At 40.2% G+C, this 18,395-nt stretch overlaps 1 protein-coding gene across 4 annotated transcripts in view; it reads left to right on the top strand.

The window, feature by feature from the left end:
* The window catches only part of LOC104593042 (ARM repeat superfamily protein), a 93,234-nt gene that overhangs the window by 43,727 nt on the left and 31,112 nt on the right, over positions 1 to 18,395 (top strand). For 3 of the 4 annotated variants that reach the window (XM_010252701.3, XM_010252692.3, XM_088900440.1), the window contains exon 16: positions 1,420 to 1,668. The exons of the other annotated variant lie outside the window; for it this stretch is intronic. In XM_010252701.3, the coding sequence (XP_010251003.1) occupies positions 1,420 to 1,668 (249 nt within the window). The remainder of the gene's footprint in view (positions 1 to 1,419; positions 1,669 to 18,395) is intronic. 4 annotated transcript variants of the gene reach the window in all.

Below are 18,395 nucleotides of genomic sequence, written 5' to 3'. Positions count from 1 at the left end.
ACCTTCTCCAAATATCCTCTAAAAAGAGGCAATATGGGCAAGAATGATCATCCTCTTCAGTCTCTGATGCACACTGCTAACCCTACTTATGCATGGGTTTCACATGCATAGAATGAAGAAGAAAAGTGTTCTGGTACCAACTTGTCTTGAAACAGCAATAATAATCTGAAATAAACAAGAAATTAATGATCAAAGGAAGAGAAAACAGTAGGAAGAAGAAGCTGAAGAAAGGAGAGAAGAATGAATGGAAGAATGCTCCAATTGGAGGAGACATTGTGAGCTGCCACTAACTTTTATGTTAACTTTTGTAACTGATATGAGTAATTACAAATTTACAAGAATGTCCCTAGTTAGGTGGCAGCAATAAAAAAGGAGTTTGGATCAGGTACCAACAACTGGTCACAACAGCCATTGCGGCCGTGCATTAGGAAGATCTCCCTTCTCCTCCATGGCGAGATGTTCCCAATGCACCGCTGCAAAGGATGTTGTGACCGGTTGTTTTGGACCTGATCTGAATTCATAAAAAGGAACATAAAATTGCTGAAGGACAATGGCTCAATAACAAAAAAAAGTAATAACATGCCCAACAGAAACATGAAGTAATAAGGAAAGAAGCAGAACTAATAACGCCCATAAAAGTCTAATAAATGCTCGCCCACTTCTCAACGATACATATAGCGTGTGGGGAAAAAAGTTTCCTAATTTAATTGGGTCAAGTAAGAAGCTTCCCTGCACAATCTACCCTTTAACTGCCATATTGAAGGATGATGTGGCACACCCAAACCGTCCACCTGATAATAGTAGATCTGGACCGATGACTGTTTAATCCTCCAGTCCAAGTTGACCCTCATTGGTGTTTTACTCTGGTAATGTTGGTAATTGAAAGTTTAATTTTTAATATAAAATTAACATTAGGGTTAGTTTGAACAGGTGGCAATGGCTTTTTGGCCCAAAATTTACACATTAACAGATATTGACAAAATGAATATGTAGGGCGCTTTTGGGCTCAATCCAGCTTCCACCGTTCCATGTAGAAGATTCCATGGTTATTCAGCCTTTACCGTATGACTTCAATGACTTGACTAGCCTTCTCTCTCTCTCTCTCTCCTGTGTGTGTGTAGGGAGCTATTTTGGCTGGGATTATTCTCTTGTTGTGAGTGGTTATTGTGATATTTCTCAGCATACTTTGAAGTGCTGATTGGAAAGGGCTTCTTGAAAATTTTATGCCTGCTGTTCTTAAGTGTAGTTGCAGGCAAGTCAGTTTTATCCAAGTTTTTATGACCACTGTTAATGGACAACTAACTAAATGTGTTAACTCTAATTTCAATGTTGTCTATGAGGAACATTTGTGATATTTCACATTATACATACATTACATACAAAAGCATCCCATATTCTAAAACTTTTCATTTTTCCAAGGTTTTGGATGAATGTCTTCGTGCAATATCTGGTTTTAAAGGAACTGAAGATCTGCTGGGTGATAGATTAGAGACCCCATTCATGTCTGATTGCACAAGGACAAAAAGAATTTCATCGGCTCCAAAATTTGGACTTGAATGTCTTGAAGTCTCGAAAGGAAATTTGACAGAAAATTCCTCTGGAAGTAAGCAGTGGTGTGAGGCACTTGAGAAGCATCTACCTCTGATTTTATTTCACAGTTCCCCAATGGTTTGTGAAAGTGCCTGTTGCAGCTATTATTTGCTATTATCTCATATCTTGTAAATAAGTTAAGAAATTTGTTGTCCTATTACCTGCTTTTCTTTTTGTCCTGGTACATGCTCTAAGCTTCCAAGACGATATAAAAACAATTCACCTTTTTGAAGGTGGTTGTTTAATTGTTTGTCTTGCAACTTGCACAGCCTTGCATTGTTGTCATAGTCATCATGTACTGAACTTTATCATAGTTATTTGGGGCTGATTACATTAAATTCTTGTTTTGACATTTAAAAGATATATATGCACATGCATTGCTATGTTTATGCTGTCATTTCTATGTTTGACAATTATTCACATTGTTTCCTAACATACCACAAGAAGATAATGTCCTCAGGAGATGTGACGTTCATTTGGTGAGTAGATAGGTACAAGTATAATCAGTACAGGCATCCCTAAGAGAGGTGTGAGATATGACCTCTCCCATCAAAATGAAAAAGTCACAGTTACAAATGTGCCCAATACAATTGATCCCTGTTCACTCCTTTCTTGGCAAGAGTATTGACAAAGGCATTGGTGGTCCTCACCCATTGGTGGCCCTTATCTCTCAAAGCTCCCCCAACTCCAAAGGGGCCTGGGTTACCTTGACTGCTACCATCAAAATTCAGTTTATCAAATGCTTCTGGAGGGGGCTTCCACAGTGAGATTACTTTTTTCCTTCTTGGAAGAGCTCCTTGCTGCTACATACCCGTTCCTCCAAAGGCCATCAAATGAACATTGTGAAAAGATATCTAGAGTTTTCAACCAGTGAGTAACCTTAGTCATCAAACATTTTTGCACCACTTCCTTGATTGTTTCCTTCTCTAGGAAGAACCTTACATTCTTTCCTTTCCAAATGGTCCAAACCAAAGCTGCTATTATGCATCTCCACATAAGCTTTCTCCTTTTCTTAGGCAAAACAAAAGTAGTTAGATCAAAGAGACCATTTACCTCCATTGTCAAGTTCCTTTTGCACTCAAAATAGAGATGATCTTTTTCTTCGTTTTTGAAAAGTGTTGACCTTTTTGGGACACACTTCCCAATAGAAAGTACCAATTTTGAGGGCCATAAATTTTAGATCTCTTCATGGGCCGGGCTTTGGGCTCGGTTTTCCACTGTATTGGGCTTGGGCTTTAGACTGGGCCCATTCAAATTTTGGCAAAATCCAAGCTCGAGCCTGGCCCATGAAGAGGTCCAATCAGTTTACACCATATATCATTAGTGTGGAAAACATTGGGGGGGGGGGAGCGACAGAGGCTGTAAAAAAGAAGCACAATATAAAACACAGTTGAAAGACGTAGGGGTGGTGTGGATTATGAAAGAGGAGGCACAGGAAGGAAGGAGAGAAAGCTGGGTTAAATTAAAAGCTGAGTTGTGTGGGCCTTTTTACTTAGTGTTCCATGAAGATAATCAGTTGGAATGTGAGGGGTTTGGGGAGTTTGAGAAAAAGAAGTGTAATTGGGGAAGTCCTTAGGAAAGAGAAACCGACCATTTTCTTAATTCAAGAGTCAAAGCTGACAGAGGTGGATAGAAGATGGGTGAGGAGTGTTTGGTCAGCTAGAGGGTTAAGTTGGGTGTTTACACAATCGTGGGGAGCATCAAGAGGCATCATTACAATATGGAGGAATGAAGAGATGGATTGTACTAAAGAACTAATTGGCAATTTTACAGTAACAATCAAGTTGAGAAGGAAAGAGGATGGTTTTGAGTGGGCCTTAACCAATGTCTATGGACCCAACTCGTATAGGGAGAGGGATGACTTTTGGGATGAGCTTGCAGCCATAAGGGGTCTGTGGAATGGACCGTGGTGTTTGGGGGGTGATTTCAATGTCATAAGATTCCTAAATGAGACTACCAATTCAAATCATAGCGTCACCTCTAGCATGAGAAAGTTCAACCTTTTTGTGGACTCATATGAATTTAGAGAGCTACCTATGTTGCAAGCAAACTTCACTTGGTCCAATTTCCAAGAAGAACCCCTGTGTTGTAAATTAGATAGATTCTTATTCTCTTCAGATTTTGAATTTGCATGGAGGGGACTAGTAGTGAGGGCTCTCCCTAGACCTACCTCAGACCATTGTCCAGTTAGGTTATCCCAAGAAAACATAGGAGGGGGGGCCATGTCCTTTCTGGTTTGAGAACATGTGGTTGCTCCGTCCTGATTTTATAAAAAAGGTTCAACTGTGGTGGGAAGAAGACCAAGTGGAATTTAGGTGGAAAGGGTACAAGTTTTATAAAAAGCTTCAGGCCCTAAAAGCTAGAACCAAAGCTTGGAATAAGGAGGAATTTGGAAGAGTGGATTGCCAATAGGATTCAAGAAATTGTTGGAGGTGAGGCAGAGGAGATTGACAGTAGGAGAGAGGGAAGAGCGTTGGAAGCTGAAACAGGAGTTGCAGGAAAACATAAGGAAAGAGGAGATAAGTTGGAGACAAAAATCTAGGTGTAAGTGGCTGAAGGAGGCCAGGAGGGAGACGAGAATACCAATTTTTTTCATACCTTAGCAAATGGAAGGAAGAGGAAGAATTTTGTGGGGAGGCTGGAATGGAATGGTGAAGTGATTACAAGTGAGGAGGAGATATCAAGAACCTTTGTGGAGCATTTCAAATCCATTTATGACAGCCCAAGAAGAGAGAGAAGAAATTCTTGACCTTGATTGGCTACCTGGGATTAGGGGTTTGATGGATCAACTAGAAAAGAATTTTGAAGTCCAAGAAATAAAAGATGCTATTTTTTCAATGGAAAGATCTAAAGCCCCAGGCCCCGATGGTTTCACGATGGCCTTTTACCAAGATTGCTAGGATATTATAGGTGGTGATTTAATGGAGGTCTTCTTGGAATTCTTTGAGAGAGGTAAGATAAATTCGGGTGCCAATGCTACTTTCATAGCTTTGATTCCTAAAAAGATAAAATGCAAGCCACCCAAAGGATTTTAGGCCTATAAGCCTAATTGGGAGTATGTATAAGGTAATCTCAAAGGTCTTGGCAGAAAGAATAAAAAAGGTACTACCATCCTTGATATCTCCGAACCAAGGGGCGTTTGTGTCAGGAAGACAAATTATTGATCAGATCCTTATTGCCAATGAATGTGTGGATTATAGAAAAAGACAAGGAGAAAAGGGTCTGATTTGCAAACTGGATTTGGAGAAGGCCTATGGTTTGGTGGACTGGGACTTTTTACTGGAAGTATTGAGCATCAAAGGATTTGGAGAAAGGTGGTGCATGTGGGTTAAGGGTTGTATCTCTTCATGTCACTACATTCTAGTAAATTGGGTAGCCAAGGATTTCTTCCTAGCAAAGAGAGGTTTAAGACAAGGGGACCCTCTTTCTCCTTTCCTTTTCACCTTGATAGTTGATGTGTTGAGTGTCCAGATTACTAGAGCCGATGCTAGAAATTTGCTTAGAGGGTGGAGAGTAGGGAGGGAGGAAATAGTTGTAACCCACCTTCAATTTGCTGATGACTTGATTCTCTGTTGTGAAGGAGATCCGGAGGAGTTGGAAAATTTAAAGGTCTTGGTAGAGAATTTTGAAAAGGTCTCCAACTTGAGAGTAAATTGGAATAAAAGTTGTGTAGCTGGAATTAATAGGCAAGAAGTTCAGGTGGCATCATTGGCTAGATTTCTAGGTTGTGAGGTAAGTGATTGGCCTCTTAAGTATTTAGACTTACCTTTGGGAGGAAACTCGAGGTCAGTTAGCTTTTAGTACCCAGTCTTGGAAAGATTCTCAAAAAGACTAGCGGGTTGGAAAAGGAACTACATCTCTTTAGGGGTAGAATCACTCTAATTAAGTCAACACTAGCAAATTTGCCAGTGTATTTTTTGTCTACTTTCAAATTGCCAATTAAGATTGCAAACCAAATTGAAAAAATAATGAGAGATTTTCTATGGGAACCTGGAGATACCAAAAAGGATCATAGGGTAAAATGGGAAGTGGTGTCTAGAAAGAAAGACAAAGGGGGTTTAGGGATTGGAAATATTAGAATAAGAAATGCAGCTTTTGTTAGGCAAATGGTTATGTAGGTTTCCTAAGGAGCAAGAGAGTCTATGGCATAAGGTGATAAGAAGTATTCATGGAATGGTAGCAAATGGATGGGACGCTGGACTCGACCCAAGGGCTTCGCGTTTTTCCCCGTGGAAAGATATTGTTGGTATCTTGCCTATCTTCTCTCCTTTCATCAGGTATGATGCTTGCATGGGTAATAAGATTCTTTTTTGGGAGGACTTGTGGATTGGGGAATCTCCCCTTAAGGATAGATTCTCGAACCTATATTCCCTTTCTTTGAAAAAATCTCAATTTATCTCTTCTTTTCGTGCTTCTGGGGATTCTTGGGATCTGGGACTAAGGAGAGGTTTGAGGGACTCAGAAGTGGATTCAGCAACTGATATTTTTTTCTCTTCTAAGTTCAGTTTTTCTAAACCACTCTTCTCCGAACAGTAGAATTTGGACAGAAACTTCTACAGGTAGATTTTCTTGTTCTTCGTTTTTCATTGCCATGGCCCTTCCTTCTAACCGGTTTCGTCTTTTCCTCTTAAAGAAGTTTGGAGAGCTCCGGTCCCCCTAAAAGTAAGGGTTTTTTGTTGAGAAGTGGTTTTCCAAAAAATCAATACCTTGGAAGTGCTTCAAAGAAAGAGTCCAAATTGGTGCTTGTCACCTCATGTCTGTAGCCTTTGCTTGAGGAATGGTGAGACGGTGAATCACCTATTAATTTTTTGTCCTTTTAGTGCTCTAATTTGGGATTGGTTCTCCTCTCTCTTTGATTGTAGGTGGACTCCTCCCACAAGTGTAGTAGATTTATTTGACCCTAGCTTTTTCCAACAACCAAAGAAGAAAGGAAGGGTGATGTGGAGAAGAACGAGGGCAGCTATCTTGTGGATTGGTTCTCCTCTCTCTTTGATTGTAGGTGGACTCCTCCCACAAGTGTAGTGGATTTATTTGACCCTAGCTTTTTCCGACAACCAAAGAAGAAAGGAAGGGTGATGTGGAGAAGAACGAGGGCAGCTATCTTGTGGGCAGTGTGGGAAGAGAGAAACAATAGGATTTTCCAAGGGAAAGAAAAATCAGCTCCTGAAGTTATTGAAGGGATCACCATCAAGGCAGTACATTGGCTGAAAACTCTTGACTTGTTCAAGGATGTCTCTATAGATGATTTGATTAGAGGCTGGAGTATTTTAGCAAGGTTTCTAATTCATCACCTACCATACAAGCAGTTTGGTCCCCTCATTTGCAGTGTAATATCAAACTGAACTTTAATGGTAGCTCTATTGGGAACCCCAGACCTTCTGTAATAGGGGGTGTGTTTAGAGATGCGGAAGGAAAAATCCTAGCTTTGTATTCTGGTCCAATAGGTTTGGGGGACTCGCTTAGAGTTGAAGTTTTGGCGCTCCTCCAGGGGCTCAGATGGGCCAAGCAATTGGGTTTTCAACAGTTAGAAGTGGAGGGGGATTCAAAATTAGTACTAGGTTGGCTGCAATCAAATAGTTTGGGAATGTGGTCCCTTAGACAACATGTAAGGGAATTATTGAGCCTCACAAGGGAGCTGGGTGCAGAAGTGTATTGATCTAGGAGGTCAGCAAATGCTTTAGCTGACAACCTAGCAAAACAAGGGGTGAATCAGGAGGTTTTGTTTTGTGCAGTGTTGTAAGATATTTGTTATTCAGGGGTCACCTTTTACTTTGGAAGGTGACAGTTGTTTCTTCTGTTTTATCTAATGAAAGTTACCGTTTCCTATCAAAATAAATAAATAAATAAAACACTCTTGGGATGAGGGGTCCAACTCATCTCCAGTTTTAGAGGGATTAGAGCAGACATTATCAAGGATACACAAAAGGTTAACCCGGAACTCAGACTCATCATCCCTCAGCCATCTATGAAAGCCAAAGTTCCAATTGTGACCTAGTGGGAAGTAAAGGAAGGGTAGTGAAGCTTGACATCAATGTTGGGATAAGGCAAGAGATGAAAAACAAAGATGGAAACAGGTCCTTGCAAGGATAATTACCAAGCCAAGTATCTTCCCAAAACCAAACAGAATTCCCAAAGCACACGTCATACCTTATAACATTGAGAAAAAGGGGAAGGACACCGTGAATAGCCTTCCAGGTGACGCCAGAGTAGCCCTGTAAGATACACCTGTATCTTAAGCCACTTTCCACTTTGTCATGAATACTAGATAATACCTCATGCCATAACCTCTCCACTCTAATTTATAGACCTGTTCACACTTTCCACTTTGTCATGAATACTAGATAATACCTCATGCCATAACCTCTCCACTCTAATTTATGGACCTGTTCATGGGCCAGGCTTGGGCCTAACTTTACACTCTGTCGGGCTTTGGGGCTGGGCCCATTCAAATTTTGGCAAAAGCCAAGCCTGAGCCCGACCCATGAATAGGTCTACTTGTTTACCACATTAGCCAACCCTCCCTTTTTAGTTTTTCTTACTTCTACATACTGTTGCCTATTTGACCAAATGGTCTTTCTCTATCTACCTTGCCTCTCTTTGTGGTATTCTGACGATTGGGAGATGATAAACTGGTAAGTTTGTAAGGGTTGATTTTACTAGGGTAATCCTACCTCCCAAAGAAATGTAATTCCACCCCACTAATTTTTTTGCACACCTTTCTAAAATTGGACTCTGAAAACTACTTCCCTTAGGATTAGCACCTAAATATTGGTACCAAAAACTACTTTCTAAAATTGGACATCAATTGGTGGTAGAGCACTCAAGCAGGCTGCCATAGAAGCTATATCTCCTTCCTCAAAGTTCATTCCTGCAATACAGCTCTTTTCCAAATTATTATTTTTTATTTGAAAGCATTTCAAACCTCTAAATACTTGCAAACCAGTATTTGGTCAAAGGCTAAATACTATTAGACATTGTTAAAACATCTAACTACTTTTGATCTAAGATTTTGAATAGCTCCTTATGATCCTAGATACCTGTACATGCCTAGTGTATTAGTGTTGGGTACAATACTTGTTGAATATGATACTGGATACTACATGGATACTGATAGATGTACTTTATAGCATTAGCACTCAAAAAATAGTTGAATTTGGCAAATTATACTGTAAAAAGATCTGTACAAGTTAGAAATTTAGTTAAATTTGGCAAGGCATAGAGTTTTTGAATAGCTCCTTATGATCTTGGATACCTATACATGCCTTGTGTATTAGTTGATACCAGATTTGCTCCTTACAGAGTGCGCCTTGCACCAATCTAACAGCACATCACAGCCATGCATTGGGAAACATCTCCTGTGAATGACACCATACAAGTACAGGAGATGTTCCCAATGCATGGTTGAAAGCACTGTGAGGTTGGTTTGAGACACTCTTTGTGAGGAGCAAATCTTGGATTCATATTAGTGTCGGGTATGATACTTGTCGAATACGATATTGGATATTACATGGATACTAATAGAAGTACCTTTTATAGCATTAATACTATCAAAATATTAAAATGGTATGTACAAATTATACTATAAAAGGATATGTACAAGCTAAAAATTTAGTTTTAAATTACACCTGCAATAATCTGAATTAAAAGAAAAGAAATAGGAGAAAGGAAGGAGATTGAAGAGAGAGAAGTGGAGGAAGAAGATGGACGAAAAGGAAGAAGAAGAGAGAGTTCTAAAAAAAAACTCTCTTTAGCCCCCAATGATCTCTTTTATTCTTTTATTGTAAAAAATAAGGACAATTACAGGGGTGTCCATAGTAAGGCATCCATCATTAAAGACAACAGTAAAAATCAATAAAAAACAAGAAAACAGACCCATAACTAAGGCCTACTACCTACTAACACAAGTCATAAACATAACTTAAAGAAAAAGAAAGAAACTAAGGCCCATTCGGCCCATTATCTCTACACTCCCCCTCAAGCTAGCATAGATATTAGTCATGCCTGGCTTGATTACAAAATGTTGTAACTTTGCCTTGGGTACACCCTTGGTCAAAACATTTGCTAACTATTTGCTTTGAGGCAATAAAAGGAAGGCAAACTTTTCCAGAATCTACCATTTCTCTTATAAAATGTTGATCAACTTCAATGTGTTTTTTCCTATCATGCTAAATTGGGTTGTGAGCTATGTTGATCGCAGCTTGATTATCACAGTAAATCATTAAGGGCTTATCATGTTTAATACCCATCTCCTTTATAAGTGACTTGAGCCATAACAACTCTGAAACTCCATATGCCATTGCCCAATACTCTGTCTCAGCCAAAGACTTGGCTACTACTGATTGTTTCTTACTCCTTTAGGAGACAATGTTCTCTGCAACCAAGGTACAGTAACCCGATGTAGATTTCCTATCATCAATACTACCAGCCCAATCGGCATTTGTGTAAGCCTCTAGCTTTATGTATCCATGCCTAGAGAAGAGGATACCCTTTTCTGGAGTTCCCTTCAAGTAACATAGAACTCGTTCTATACCAGCCATATGTGTGTCTCTAGGGGCATGCATAAATTGACTAATCACACTAACAACATACGAGATATCTAGTTGTGTCATGCAAAGGTATAACAACTTCTCCAAAGGTCTCTAGAACACTCCCCTATTTTCCAAAAGCTCACCATTATTAGCTGTGAGTTTATGGTTAGCATCAATTGGTGTAGAAACAGATTTGGCACCAAGTTTCCTAGTCTTCGTGAGAAGATCTAACACATACTTCCATTGGGAGATGAAGATGCCATCTTTAGACCTAGCAACTTCAATTCCTAGGAAATATTTCAATTTCCCTAAATCCTTAATTTCAAATTTTAAGTTAAGGAATGTCTTGAGTGACTGAACTTCCTCTATATCACACCCTGTAACGACAATATCATCAACATAAACAATGAGGAAGGTAACCTGAGTGCCTCTCCTCTTTACAAACAAGGTATGATGGATTGTGTCTGTGTATAGCCAAACCCTACAAGTGCAGCTATGAATCTATCAAACCAAGCTCGTGGAGATTTCTTGAGGCCATAAAGAGATTTCTTCAACTTGCATACCTTGCCTTGCATTTCCTTACCATACATACTCGGTGGAAGTGACATATAAACATCTTCAGTCAAGAATCCATTTAAGAAATCATTCTTCACATCAAATTGATATAAGGGCCAGTCATAACTCATTGGCAAGGATAACGGAACTCTCACTGCGGCCATTTTTGCAACTAGTGAGAAAGTCTCCATATAATCAACAACATATACCTGAGTATAACCCTTGGCTACTAGCCAAGCCTTATATCTCTCAACGGTGCCATCAACATGATACTTGATAGTGAACACCCACTTACATCCCACTGGTTCCTTCCCATGAGGCAAATCCACAATATCCCAAGTATGATTTTTATGAAGTGCTTCTATTTCAATTCTCATAGCGTCCCTCCATTTTAGCTTAGGCAAAGCCTCTATAACTAACTTGGGTATAGGTTAAGAAGAAATGGAAGCTAAGAAAGAATAATAAGATGGGGATAATAGGCTATAAGACAGGTGTCTAGAAATACAATGTGTTGTACATTTCCTCTTACCTTTTCTCACAACAATAAGTAGGTCTAAGTCTGGGAAGGAAGGCTCTGGAGCAGGAGATGAAGGACTTGTCCTCTCTTCAGGGGTTGAGAGTGTCCGAGGCTCAACTATAGATGAGGGAACAACCTGATCATGCCATAGCCTTTGTTTCTGGTACCACCTCTGAACACTAAGATGGGTAATGAAAATTGGAGGACTAGTAGTAGTAGTAGGAGTAGCAGGAATGGTAGAACTGGGAGACGAAGGCTCTGCCACTGGAACAAAAGGAACCATAGGAGACTCAACCTCAGGATCAACAGGAGAAGGTAGAGGAAGTGGTGAAGAAAACAGTTCAATGGAATGCTCCCCCTAGAAGAATGACCATAAAATGGAAGTGACTCTACAAAGGTAATATCCATGGTGACAAAACGAGTTCCACTAATGGGATCAAAACAACAATAGCCCTTTTGTGTGAAGGCATACCCTAAGAAAATGCACTTTCAGGCCTTGGGTTCAAACTTATGTCTCTGAGAGCTAGGGACATGAACATAACATGTGCACCCAAAGACACGCAAGGGAATAGGAAACAATTCACTCTCAGGAAACAGAACAGAAAAGGGAGATTTGAACCTCAAGACTCGAGAAGGCATGCAGTTAATAAGGTAGGTAGCTGTCATCACTGCATCACCCCAAAATCTCATTGGAACATGGGAGGCAAAAAGGATGCTCTTGGCTACTTCAACATGTCCGATTCTTTCTCTCTACTACTCCATTTTGTTCTAGAGTACGAGGACAAGAACTTTGATGTATAACCCCAAACTTCTCAAAGTATGATACAAGATCCTTCTCAAAATATTCCTTAGCATTATCTGATCGGAATATCTTGATGTGATTATCAAATTGGGTAAGCACAAATTCATGAAATTGTTTTACAAGTTTGGGTATTTTAGCATAGGAACGCATAAGATAAAGCTAGGTGTAACGAGAAAAATCATCAATAAATAGAATAAAATATTTATAACCACCCATGCAAGGTAAATGGTATGGCCACCATACGTCAGAGTGAACAATATGAAAAGGAACTGCAAATCTTTTATTACTTGCATAATAAGAGTTTCTACAATGCTTTGACAACTTGCATGACTCACAATACAACAAAGAAAAAGAAGTATGACCCAAACGATAATGACATAACATAATACAACTAACCGACTCTGATACATTTGAACCAAAAGCTGCTCTCAGAGGTGATACTTGACTTTGTCTAGGCAAACCCAACAGGTATATCCCACTCACCTCATGGCCACTCCCAATCACCTTTTCAGAGTCGATGTCCTGAAAAACACAGTAAGAAGGGAAAAAGGTCATACTACAATTCAAAGATTTTGTCAAATTACTAACTGAAAGAAAAATAGTGTTTAATTTAGGAACATGAAGAGCTGAGGATAAGGTGACGGTGCTTGAAGCTTTGATGTTTCCCTTGCCAGAGATGGAAGCAAGAGAGCCATCAGCAAGGGTGATCTTATCTTGGCCAGATAAAAGCTGGTAAGTAGAAAATAATTGGGACACACTAGTCATGTGGTTAGAGGCACCAGAATCAATTATCCAAGGGATCCTATGATTACCTGAGATAGAAGCATGATTCGCAGTAGCACAAATACCTGAATGGGCATGTGCGGATGAAGAGGGAATTGTCTCTAATGAAGTAGGTGCTGTAGTAGTAGACTCCAAGTGACTAATTATTCGGCCATACTTCTCATACTCAACCTTGGTGGCTGCTAGTTGCTCTTCCACTAAGTTCTCACCACTTTTCCCTATTCACTCTGTGAGGAGGTGGCTACATTTGCATTTCCACCTTTCACATTCTCGTTCCTTTTTCCATTGTTTGAATTCTTGAGTCTGGCGGGTATAAGCTCTCGATGTAGCTTCCAACAGGTGTCTTTAGTATGTTTAGGCTTCTTACAGTATTCACAAACATCTTTCTTCCCAGTGCTAACCTTCAGCTTCATCTCGACATTAGCATGGTGATCCATCAGTGACTCTACAGACTGAGCTTGTCTCCTGCTCTCCTCACTACTCACCATAGCATAACCTTGAGAGAAAGTCACCTCATCTTTCACCAAAACATTTTGTCTCACAATATCATACTCTGGGTTGAGTCCACTAAAGAACTCAAAAACCTGATTTCTTTCCACCAGCTTCCTATGTGTTTTAGCATCCTTTGTACACCCTCAAACCACAATCTCCATCAAATCAATCTCCTAACAAAGAGATTTTAGCATGGAGAAGTAAACAATTAAGGGCTTCTCCCCCTGTCTTAGATTATTCACATCATTTTTTAATTTGTAAGCTTGGGCAACATTTAATTTTTGGGAATAGGTCTTTGTGACATTATCTTTTTTTTTGGTGATTGAAATAAGTTTATTAATGAGCAATAAACAATAGTACAAAGTCCCTGAATAGAGGCACGAGTTGCAACCTCTCTGGGCTAGTTAAGTACAAATTCCAGATTACTAATAGTTTATAAAGTAGCACAAAAAAGGTCTTCCCTAGAAACCCCATGTTTGGCTAAAGAATCAGCCATAGAATTAGCAGACCTGCTAACCCATTTTTCCTCAACTCTCATATTGCTGGTTAACCACTTTACTTTTTGATGAGATCTTTGTAGCCCTAAATGGTAGTATCCAGGTTTAGAAGCCATCCTGTTACTACCTGAGAGTCCCCTTCAACTAGGAGATGCTCCACCCCAAGCTGGTTAGCAATCTGAATTCCTTGTACTGCAGCAAGGATTTCTGCCCTTGTGGAGTCTCCTCCCACCGGTCTTGAGAATAAGGAGATAATGTTGCTGTCCTTATTTCTCAGGACACCCCCTATACCTGAAGGCCTTGGATTACCTTGGCTGCTTCCATCAAAATTCAACTTGATGACACCTTCCAAAAGTGGAACCCATTATGACAAGATTTTGTTCTTCTTTGTTGAAGTGTTATCTATTATTAACCAATTCCTCCACAAGTCATCAAAGGGGAAATTATCAAACATATCTAATGTTTTCAGCCAATGGATTGTTCTTGTAAGGATGCAGTCCTTCACTTCATCTAACCCTCTTTCCTTCTCTGAAAAAATTCTTCCATTCTTTTCCTCCCAAAGAGTCCACAAACTGGCTGCCCTGACACATTTCCACATGACTTTGCCTCTTCTAGTGTGCCAAACAAAAAAAAGATGGGTTAAATAATGACCTTAAATCGGGAGGCAAAGACCACCTACCTCCAAATAAACAAAGGCTTCAATTCCATAAAGCTGTAGCAAATGAATAGGAGATCAGCAAATGGAAACAGTCCTCATTCTTGGCTTTACACAAGGAACACCAATTTGGGGAAAGACAAAGAGAGGGTCTCTTTTTCTGTATGTTTTCCAAAGTATTGATTTTCCCATATTAGACTTCCCAGCAGAATACAACAATTTTGGGGGGAATAGGTCGCGCCCAGACTTCTTTGAAAGGGAAACCTTGGGAAATGGGGTCAGAACTGAGGGATTTTAGAAAGGATTTAGCTCAACAACACAACTCAACTCGCCATCCCTTAACCCTTTACGAAAACTGAAATCCCAGTTTAAAGACAAGGGGGTTAATGGGCTCGGGAGAAAGTTTGCAATTGGCTCATTTTTGTGACAGGAAAGGGAATAGAGTGAGGGGAAACGATCTTTGAGGGGTTGAGTACCCACCCAAATATCCTCCCAGAATTGAATGGCATTACTAGAACCAACATCATACCTGATCAAACTGAGGAAGCGGGGGAGGATACCATATATAGCCTTCCAATGTGTTGTGAGGGTAGCTTAACGAGATATCCCGGAATCCCAACCATTTCCAGAGCAGCCATATATGCTTTCCACCACCTCATGCCATAGTCTCTCTCTCTCTCTCTCTCTCTCTCTCGGGGCCATCTCCATAACCACTTCCCTAAAAGGGCTACATTCTTCAGCACTATGTTCCCTATCCCTAGACCCCCTTCTTCCTTTGGTTTGTTAACTATCTCCCATCTAACCAAATGATCATTTTTCACCTCTCCTGGTTCCCACAAAAAGTCCCTCATTCTCTTCTCCAATTTCTTAGCCTCCCTTGGAGGAATCCTGAACACTGAAAGGAAGTAGGTTGGAAGATTGGCAAGTGTAGCCTTAATTAAAGTCAGCCTACCCCCTATTGAGATGTAATTCTTTTTCCAAGCCATCAAGAATTTATCAAATTTCTCCACAATAGGGGCCCATAAACTACTTTCTTTAGGGTTAGCTCCTAAGGGTAGCCCTAAGTATGTCAAAGGCCAAGAAGAAATGTTGCAACCTAAGCACTCTGCAATGGATTCAATCTCCCTATTCTCCATATTTACTCCAGCCACACAACTTTTATCAAAGTTTACCCTCAAGTTGGAGACACTCTCAAAGGTTCTTATTTAGATTCTTAAGGTTCTCCACCTTACTTAACTCATTCCCTTCACAGAAAATAACAATATCATCAGCAAACTGAAAGTGAGTTACTGGAATGCCTCTGTTCCCTATTCTCCATCCCTTTATTTGGCCCTCCTCATCTGCTTTGGAGATCATTCTACTGAAGACATCAACAACAAAAGTAAAGAGGAAAGGGGAAAGTGGATCACCTTGTCTTAAACCTCTATTGGCTGGAAAGAAGTCCTTAACAACCCCATTCACCAAAACAGAATAATGGCAAGAATTTAAACATCTTCTTATCCAATTACACCATTTATCCCCAAATCCACGTCTTCTTGACATTTCCAGCAGGAAACTCCAATCCACTAAATCATAGGCCTTCTCCAAGTCCAGTTTGTAGGCAAATCCTTTTCTACCCGATCTCCTCATCTCTTCCACACTCTCATTTGCAATAAGGATCTGATCCGTAATTTGTCTATCCTGTGTAAAGGCTCCTTGTGCTTGGCTAATGAGAGAAGGTAGAACTGCTTTGATCCTCCTAGAGAGCACTTTTGCCATAATCTTATAGATGCTTGTCACCAGGCTAATTGGCTGAAAATCTTTGGGGTGTTTGGTATTAGTCTTTTTAGGAATTAAGGCTAGAAAGGTGGCATTGATTCCAGGATCCACAACATGTTTGTCCTCAAATTCTCTAAAGGCTCCAATTAAATCTTCTTTGACTATGTCCCAACAATCCTGATAAAAAGCCATTGTAAATCCGTCTGGACCTGGTGCCTTAGCCCTATCCATAGAAAAGACAGCTTGTTTAATTTCCTCTTCCTCAATCATTCTTTCTAGCCATCCCCTATCTGTTTGGTTCAAAGTTGGCCAATTCTCCTCCCCCACTATTAACCGATTCTCTAAAGGTCTCTAAAAGATTGATTTGAAATGATCCACAATCCTACTAGCAATCTCCTCTTGAGAGGTTATCTCCACACTATCAACCTCCATCTTTAGTATCAAATTTTTCCTTCTTCTCCCATTAGCCATAGCATGAAAAAATTTGGTATTCCCATCCCCTTCCTTGATCCACTTATGTCTAGATTTTTGTCTCCATGAAATCTCCTCCCTCAACAAAATCTCCTCTAACTCCTTTTTCAGTTTCCTTCTTATTTCTCTGTCTTGCTCATCCATCATTCATTGGGATTCTTTTGCATCTAAATCCTCAATCTAAATCAATAATCTAGCCTTTACCTCCTCCACTCTTCCAAATTGATCCCTATTCCATTCTTTTATTTTGCCTATTCCATTCTTTTTTTGTGGAATCAAACCCCATTCCATTTCACTTCTCTCATCTCTTCCCTCCACCATTCCTTAACCTTAGGCAAAAAATCCGGATGTGTCAGCCACATATTCTCAAATCTGAATGATCTGGGCCCATTACCAAAAGGTTCTTGTCCTACTTCTATAGGGCAATGATCATAGGTTATCCTAGGTAGGGCCTTAGCCACCAAACCTTTCCAATGGCTCTCCCAACCCTCATTAAATAAGAACCTATCAAGCTTCGAGCAAATTGGGTTTTCTTGGAAGTTGGACCAGGTGTAGGTAGCCTATAGCAAAGGAATCTCTCCTAACTCACAAGAATTAATGAATTCGTTGAACTTCCTCATACTAGTTGCGATGGCCTGTCTGGGATTATTTGACTTAGTTGTGAATCTTATTGCATTAAAGTCGCCTCCCAAACACCAAGGGCCTTCCCATAAACCTTGAATTCCATGAATCTCCTCCCATAACTCATTCCTCTCTCTGTGATTAGTTGGACCATACACATTTGTTAGCACCCAAATGAAACCATCTTCCACCATCCTGAATTTTAGGGATATAGTGAAGTTTCCTATTAAATCCTCTACTGGTTCTACGAAGTCCTCCCTCCACAATGTAACTATTCCCCCCCGAAGCTACCCACAACGGAGCTGAGCACCATCTTACCCCTCTTATTTTCCAAACCTCTCTAACCCATCTCCTATCCAATTCAGCTAATTTTGTCTCTTGCAGCATCACAACATCAGGTCTTTCTCTCCTAAGTAACTCCTTAATCGATCTCCTCTTTCTAGCACTGCCCAAACCCCTTACATTCCAACTGATTATCTTCATTTACCTTCAAGAATTTAGCCCTCCAGTATTGTGTTCCCTCATTTAGAACCCTTTTTCCTTTCCCCTCTGCCACTAAACTCGATATCCCCTTCAATGTCCATTATTAGTCTCTCTACTTCAGACTTTTTCTTCTTTTTCCTACCCTTATTTCCAACTAACTTCCTGTTCTGCCCTGTATTTCCTAATTCTTGCCCCAATCCATTGGATCTTGCCTCAGATTCAGGGTTATTTGGAATCACCTCTAACATTTCCTTCAACAGGACACAAATCTGCCCCCAAATCCATTCTAATTCCTCCTGATTCCTCTCTACCAATCCAACACCCTTCTCAGTACGGACTCCATCAATATCAATCGCCACTCCCTTGCTGCCAATTAGTTGGTCTGGTTGAGATTCCAGGACATCTGTTACAGGCAAAGAACCCATATTAGTATCTAAACCCAAATGGACAGGCTTACCTGAATGTAGCAGAGATGGTAGTATGTGGATCGGATGTTGAGTATCAATTCTTGGAGTCAGGACTTGGCCCTTCCCCTTTTCCTGACTCAGCCGTGGAGTTGGACTAGGTTCAACCAGTACTTTTTCGCCCTCTACAGTCAAAGAAACTTTGCTAATCTTTCCCTCTGTGCGAACCCTTAGGTAAG

The sequence above is a fragment of the Nelumbo nucifera genome, chromosome 3 (genome assembly GCF_055504915.1).
Source record: "Nelumbo nucifera cultivar China Antique chromosome 3, China Antique-T2T, whole genome shotgun sequence".
Taxonomy (NCBI): Eukaryota; Viridiplantae; Streptophyta; class Magnoliopsida; order Proteales; family Nelumbonaceae; genus Nelumbo; species Nelumbo nucifera.
The sequence above is the reverse complement of the archived record's forward strand: the minus strand, read 5'-3'. Positions and strand labels throughout refer to the sequence as shown.